The sequence below is a fragment of the Aulostomus chinensis genome, chromosome 4 (assembly GCF_037954235.1).
Source record: "Aulostomus chinensis isolate RoL2024-O1b breed Wild chromosome 4, RoL_Achi_v1.0, whole genome shotgun sequence".
Lineage (NCBI taxonomy): Eukaryota > Metazoa > Chordata > Actinopteri > Syngnathiformes > Aulostomidae > Aulostomus > Aulostomus chinensis.
In genome coordinates, this window is record NC_141323.1 from 8,792,264 (window position 1) to 8,800,098 (window position 7,835).

Below are 7,835 nucleotides of genomic sequence, written 5' to 3' on the forward strand. Positions count from 1 at the left end.
GCGACTCCGCTGACGTCAGCGTGGGTGCTGCGCGTACTGAAGCGGACCAATCCGGTGAGGGGACGTGTTCACGGCGGCGTCTGATTGGCTGCTGCCGGGGGACCGGATGTCGCGGTGGAGGGGAGAGAGGAGCGGCGGGCTATCGGAGGAGAATCCCGCAGCAGCGTCCAGGTGGCGGAGGCAGATCCGAAAGACAGGTGAGAGCCAGGGGCTGGGGGCCGGGGGCCGGGGGCCGGGGGCCGGGGGGGCGTTGATACTGACGGCCGGCGGCGCTGCGTCACTTTGATGTCATTAATTCGTAGTATGTCGTCAGGAGCCAAAGTAGCTGATGCTGATGGTGATGAAGCCTCCTCCCCTCGGCTGGTCCCAGATCAGAGTCGGACTAAAATCCGAGACCATGAACAGAAACTGACATGGTTGAGCAGCCGCGAAAGAGGGCGGGAGCCTCAGCCAGCTGCTGGGTCAGAGGGAGTCAATGGGGGAGTTAGTCTGGACGTGGAGGGGCGGAGCCGTGAGGGGGAGGAGCTTCTACAGTTTAATTTAGCAGAGGAGTTTGTCCAAAGCCACGTACAACACAAGCAAGAATTTAGACTGGAGGGAGGACCCGAGCGGCACGACCAGGTGCTTCAGGTTGGAGTGCCAGTTCTTTTTTTTAATGTAATTTAACCAAACCAATAATTCAACATCAACAGTGTCTTCGTCATTGCCGGTGCTGTCGACCAACGGCTGTGTCTGTCTGCTGAGCATCAATAAAGTTGTTTTGATTTGTAACCGTCTCCACCAGGATGATCCGAACGGTTCTGATGTGCGTCGTCCTCTGCGTCGTCTCGGGCAGCAGCAAACCGACGGAGAAGAAGAGCCGCATTCACCCCGACGAGCCGCTCAGCCGCCTCCAGCATGACGATGTCAAAAACTTCGACTACGACCACGAAGCCTTTCTAGGCCAAGATGACGCCAAGACCTTCGACAGCCTGCCGCCGGAGGAGAGCAAACGCCGGCTGGGGTGAGTTCAGGGCCACGCTGGGATTCTGCTTCCTGCTTCCTGAAGTGTCCGACCAGCTTGTTGATGACCAAAAGCAGGTCTGATCTGGGCGCTGGTTCCTCGTAAGTCCACACAGGTTGACAGCTGTTGAGCTGCACCTTGTGGGCGGAGTTTATTCTGAATGCACATCCCAATTGGTCAGTTGAGCTGTCACTCACACTGAAACTGACAGACGACGCGTTTGGGCTCACGGAGAATTTGCTTTCATGTTTTATCTCAGATTATTCTAGGATGAATTCCTCTCAAACGGGACCTGAGAGCGTTGAGTCTGGGTCCGGTTGTGAGCGATTCATCACGGTCGCGTGATAAACACACGCAAAACCCCACTGCTGCTCCGCGGCGCCTCCTGCTGGACGCGACTGCTCAGTCACACAAACCTTTAGAGTAAATCCTGTCTCCATGGTAACAGCACAGTAATGGTCACGCTGCTGTCTCTGCAGTCTGATTGTGGACAAGATGGACGTGGACATGGACGGTTTCGTGACGGAGGACGAGCTGAAGGTTTGGATCAAGAACGCTCAGAAGAAGCACGTGTACGACAGCGTGGAGCACCAGTGGAATGACTTCGACATCAACCACGACGGCCAGATCAGCTGGGACGAGTACAAGAACGTCACCTACGGAAGCTACCTGGGTAACCGCGCCCACCTCGTCACGCAGCCCGTAGACCCTCCAACCAGAACGTCCTGCCCTCCACGTCTTGACCCGGAATCTCAAGAACATTTCTCGTCTGTGAGAGTTTTGCTGTTGGCAAAGCTTCAGTCGTGACGAACTACCGGACGTTTCCCCGCCACCAGAAATGAGCGAGAACACAACGCCGTCGTTCTGATTGAGCCGTAAACACACAGAACGACGGGTGGAAGATTTTCACTTTTTTAAGATGTTCAATTATTTCTGTTTTTTTCCGTGTTTGAGAAAAACTTTGTTTCTCACCCTTTTATTCGTTGTCAGGCTTTTGTTTTTATTGCTATTTGTTTATTTTTCTTCGAATTTCGCCTGATTTTTTTTAATCATGAAAAGGAAATCAGCATCAGTGTTGATGACCTCATCGAGCTGAGGACGTTGACCCCTGGCTGATCTCTGTCAGGGTTGTTGTTCCGCCTCCACATTTTTCCTCCAAATAAGGAAAAACTTTTTGCAGGTTGCATCGTCCGGTTCACGTATCTGGGCGGCAGCTGTCAGTGACACGCTGTCAGTGGGCGGAGTTTGAGTTAGTCAGGATAGCAAAACTCACAAAAACCTCCGTAGCAGCACATAGTTACGACTCCGCCTCGCCCCTAACCTGTCACTTACTCCCGCCCACAGACGACCCTCAGGCAGACACAGAGTTCGACTACTCCCACATGATGGCGCGCGATGAGCGGCGCTTCAGGGTTGCCGACCAGAACAGAGATCTGATCGCTGACACGCAAGAATTTGCTGCCTTCCTCCACCCAGAAGACCACGAGTACATGAAGGACATCGTGGTGCAGGTGCATGTGATATCATGCAGTCACGTGACCAGTCACTTGTGCCATGACACTGAAACATCTCTTCTTGCAACACAGGAAACAATGGAGGACATCGACAAGGACGGCGACGGCTTCATCGACCTGAAGGAGTACATAGGTAAGATGCCAGCCTGGTGCCACCTTCACCACGTCCACATCACACATGAATATTCACATCGCTGCTCCTTCGACTCGTGACCAGGTGACATGTTCACTGCCGAGGACGGCGAGGATGAGCCAGACTGGGTGGCATCTGAGCGCCAGCAGTTCGCGGAGTTCAGAGACAAGAACAAAGACGGGAAGATGGACAAAGAGGAGACGCTGGACTGGATCCTGCCTTCTGACTACGACCACGCTGTCGCCGAGGCCAAGCACCTGCTGCACGAGTCAGACATCAACAGGGTTAGTCGCCTAACGTGTGATGGCATCCTGAGTTCCATTTTTAAACCGTCTGAACAGTTTAACGAGTGAGCGCCGCCACGCCTGGCTGCTGTGTCACTGATCCAGGGTTTTCCCTGAAAAACCAAAACCTGAAAATTTCAGGTCAATGAAACAAACCCTTAAAACTTCCAACTAAATCCTCACACACATACACACATATGAACATAAACACACACATACACACGTATGAACATAAACAAACACATACACACGTATGAACATAAACACACATACACGTGTATGTACATAAACACACACATATACACACACGTATGTACATAAACACAAACACACGTATGTTCATAAACACACACATCCACACGTATGTCCATAAACAAACACAAACACACATATGTTCATAAATACACACGTATGTTCATAAACACACACATACACATGTATGAACATAAACACACACATACACACGTATGTTCATAAACACACACATACACACGTATGTTCATAAACACACACATACACATGTATGAACATAAACACACATACACACGTATGTTCATAAACACACACATACACACGTATGTTCATAAACACACACATACACACATATGTACATAAACAAACACAAACACACATATGTTCATAAATACACACATATGTTCATAAACAAACACAAACACACATATGTCCATAAATACACACGTATGTTCATAAACACACACATACACATGTATGAACATAAACACACACATACACACGTATGTTCATAAACACACACATACACACGTATGTTCATAAACACACACATACACACATATGTACATAAACAAACACAAACACACATATGTTCATAAATACACACGTATGTTCATAAACACACACAAACACACGTATGTTCATAAACACATACACACATATGTTCATAAACACACACAAACACAAGTATGTTCATAAACACACACATACACACGTATGTCCATAAACAAACACAAACACACAAATGTTCATAAATACACACGTATGTTCATAAACACACACATACACACATATGAACATAAACACACACATACACACGTATGAACATAAACACACACATACACACGTATGTACATAAACAAACACAAACACACATATGTTCATAAATACACACGTATGTTCATAAACAAACACAAACACACATATGTCCATAAATACACACGTATGTACATAAACACACACAAACACACATATGTTCATAAATACACACACTTATGTTCATAAACAAACACACTTATGTTCATAAACACACACACTTATGTTCATAAACAAACACAAACACACGTATGTTCATAAACACACACATACACACGTATGTTCATAAACACACACATACACCCGTATGTTCATAAACACACACATACACACATATGTACATGAACAAACACAAACACACATATGTTCATAAATACACACATATGTTCATAAACAAACACAAACACACATATGTCCATAAATACACACGTATGTTCATAAACACACACATACACACATATGTACATAAACAAACACAAACACACATATGTTCATAAATACACACATATGTTCATAAACAAACACAAACACACATATGTCCATAAATACACATGTATGTTCATAAACACACACATACACACGTATGTTCATAAACACACACATACACACATATGTACATAAACAAACACAAACACACATATGTTCATAAATACACACGTATGTTCATAAACACACACAAACACACGTATGTTCATAAACACATACACACATATGTTCATAAACACACACATACACACGTATGTTCATAAACACACACAAACACAAGTATGTTCATAAACACACACATACACCCGTATGTTCATAAACACACACATACACACGTATGTTCATAAACACACACATACACACATATGTTCATAAACACACACATACACACATATATACATAAACAAACACAAACACACATATGTTCATAAACACACACACATGTATGTTCATAAACACATACACACATATGTTCATAAACAAACACAAACACACATATGTCCATAAATACACACGTATGTTCATAAACACACACATACACACGTATGAACATAAACACACACATACACACGTATGTTCATAAACACACACAAACACATATGTTCATAAACACACACACGTATGTTCATAAACAAACACAAACACACGTATGTTCATAAACACACACACGTATGTTCATAAACAAACACAAACACACGTATGTTCATAAACACATACACACATATGTTCATAAACAAACACAAACACACATATGTCCATAAATACACACGTGTGTTCATAAACACACACAAACACATATGTTCATAAACACACACACACGTATGTTCATAAACAAACACAAACACACGTATGTTCATAAACACATACACACATATGTTCATAAACACACATACACACGTATGTTCATAAACACACACAAACACACGTATGTTCATATACACATACACACATATGTTCATAAACACACACATACACACGTATGTTCATAAACACACACAAACACACGTATGTTCATAAACACACACATACACACATATATACATAAACAAACACAAACACACATATGTTCATAAATACACACATATGTTCATAAACAAACACAAACACACATATGTCCATAAATACACACGTATGTTCATAAACACACACATACACACATATGAACATAAACACACACATACACACGTATGTTCATAAACACACACAAACACACATATGTTCATAAACACACACACACGTATGTTCATAAACAAACACAAACACACGTATGTTCATAAACACATACACACATATGTTCATAAACACACACATACACGCGTATGTTCATAAACACACACAAACACGTATGTTCATAAACACACACATACACACGTATGTTCATAAACACACACAAACACACATATGTTCATAAACACACACACACGTATGTTCATAAACAAACACAAACACACGTATGTTCATAAACACATACACACATATGTTCATAAACACACACATACACACGTGTGTTCATAAACACACACAAACACGTATGTTCATAAACACACACATACACACGTATGTACATATATATGAACGTACATATATATGTACATACGTGTGTATGTGTGTGTTTATATATATGTACACACGTATGTACATATATATGAACTTACATAAGTATATGTGTACTGTTTTTATACTATATATATAAATATGTGTATATATATACATATTTATATATGTATATATATATATATATATATATATATATATATATACACACACACACATACATATTTATATATTCTGTGTAGAATCAGTCAGAGGGTCCAAGACCCAGCACTTAGTGACTATGTAGCACTAACTGTGTTGTGTCATGTTGTATGTTTGTCAAAAAAAAAAGGGGGGGCAACACTTCTTCTGCCACTAGATGGCAGTACCTGTGACCAAATCACAACTGAAGCACTTTGGCGCTACTATGGACTTTTCCTTAATTAGGTCTGAATTCTTGCTTGTGTTGTACGTCGCTTTGGACAAAAGCATCTGCTAAATGAAATTGGAGAATTGGAGAATTGTAGAATTGTAGGATTGTAGGATTGTAGAATTGTAGGATTGTAGAATTGTAGGATTGTAGGATTGTAGAATTGTAGGACTGTAGGATTGTAGGATTGTAGAATTGTAGGATTGTAGGATTGTAGAATATATAAATATATTTTTATATATGTATATATTTATATATCATATATATTTATATATATACAATATATATATATATATATTTATATATACACAGTATATATATATATATACATAATATTCAGTGTTAAAGTATTTGTCAAAAATGATCATAGAAATGATACAAACTTTAAAAATGACAACAACTGATTACAAAAAAAACAAAAGGACATTTGTACTGAACGATTCACCCGCAGGATGTGAACAGCTCATTACCATGTGTTTGTGTTACAGGACGGGAAGCTGACCAAGAAGGAAATCCTGGACAAGTTCGACCTGTTCGTGGGAAGTCAGGTGACCGACTTCGGCGAGGCGCTGCTGAGACACGAGGAGTTCTAGTCGTGTCGCTCGATATTTATTTGGACTGTGCAGACGTGCTTTTACATCAGCCATGGGATGGTGCTGATGACCTCATGGGTGCTCCGCATCTTTTTTATTCACGTGTGTTTGTTGATGACTTGGTTGCTGAGCTCCTCCCCCTCTTCTTCCTCATTGGTCACCACAGGCTTCAACTGTCACTTCCTCTTATAGTCGAGATGCTTGATATCAGGTCTTTGATGATCACAGACGGGGCTTTTACACTCACGCCACATTGAACCACTTCCAACTGTTTACACGCCATTTTTCAATAAACATGGGAATTACTTGTGATATAACTGATGATGTCATGTGATCTCATTCACGTGTGTGTGTGTGTGTGTGTGTGTGTGTGTGTGTGTGTGTGTGTGTTCATGTCAGTCTCAACTGAAATCTCAGGGCAGGAAACAAACACCTCTGCAGAAACACATGACTTTATTGAAACATTTGACATCTACTCAAAGACTCGCTGCGTCTTCAAACCTCAGCTGGTATTCACGCGTCACATCCGCCGTTATGAGGTGGTGGACACCGACGACGCCTCTGTCTTGGAGGAGACCTCCGAGGACTCCTCCATCTTTCTACCAAGGATGGTCTCCATGATGCAAGCGTTGAACTGCAAGACGAGACCGGGCGTTAGCGTTCATGCGTGTGCGTGTGTGCATGGATGTGCGTGCGTCCTCACCTGCTTGTTCATGAAGACGTAGATCAGCGGGTTGTACACACACGCGCTCTTGGAGAAGAACGCTGGGATGGTGACGAGGCGGTAGTCC

General features: G+C 42.5%; 2 protein-coding genes across 3 annotated transcripts in view; one reads left to right on the top strand and one right to left on the bottom strand.

Moving 5' to 3' along the window:
• Positions 1–60: 60 nt before the first annotated feature.
• calua (calumenin a) lies at positions 61–7,355 on the top strand. 2 transcript variants are annotated; one of them, XM_086201522.1, is made up of 7 exons: positions 61–197; positions 785–1,003; positions 1,483–1,676; positions 2,348–2,514; positions 2,590–2,650; positions 2,735–2,934; positions 6,940–7,355. In XM_086201522.1, exons 2-7 carry the CDS (start codon positions 786–788, stop codon positions 7,042–7,044), a joined length of 945 nt encoding a protein of 314 aa, XP_086057648.1. In that variant the 5' UTR covers positions 61–197; position 785; the 3' UTR covers positions 7,045–7,355. The 2 variants fall into 2 exon arrangements, with proteins under 2 accessions (XP_086057648.1, XP_086057649.1); XM_086201523.1 differs by lacking the exon at positions 61–197 and adding an exon at positions 486–630.
• Positions 7,356–7,523: 168 nt separating this feature from the next.
• opn1sw1 (opsin 1 (cone pigments), short-wave-sensitive 1) overlaps positions 7,524–7,835 on the bottom strand; it is a 3,083-nt gene continuing 2,771 nt past the window's right edge. The window contains exons 4-5 of the mRNA XM_086201532.1: positions 7,748–7,835; positions 7,524–7,678 (exon numbers count right to left, since the gene is read on the bottom strand). The exon at positions 7,748–7,835 is cut by the window's right edge and continues 152 nt beyond it. Of these exons, the coding sequence (XP_086057658.1) occupies positions 7,577–7,678; positions 7,748–7,835 (190 nt within the window). The 3' untranslated portion in view covers positions 7,524–7,576. The remainder of the gene's footprint in view (positions 7,679–7,747) is intronic.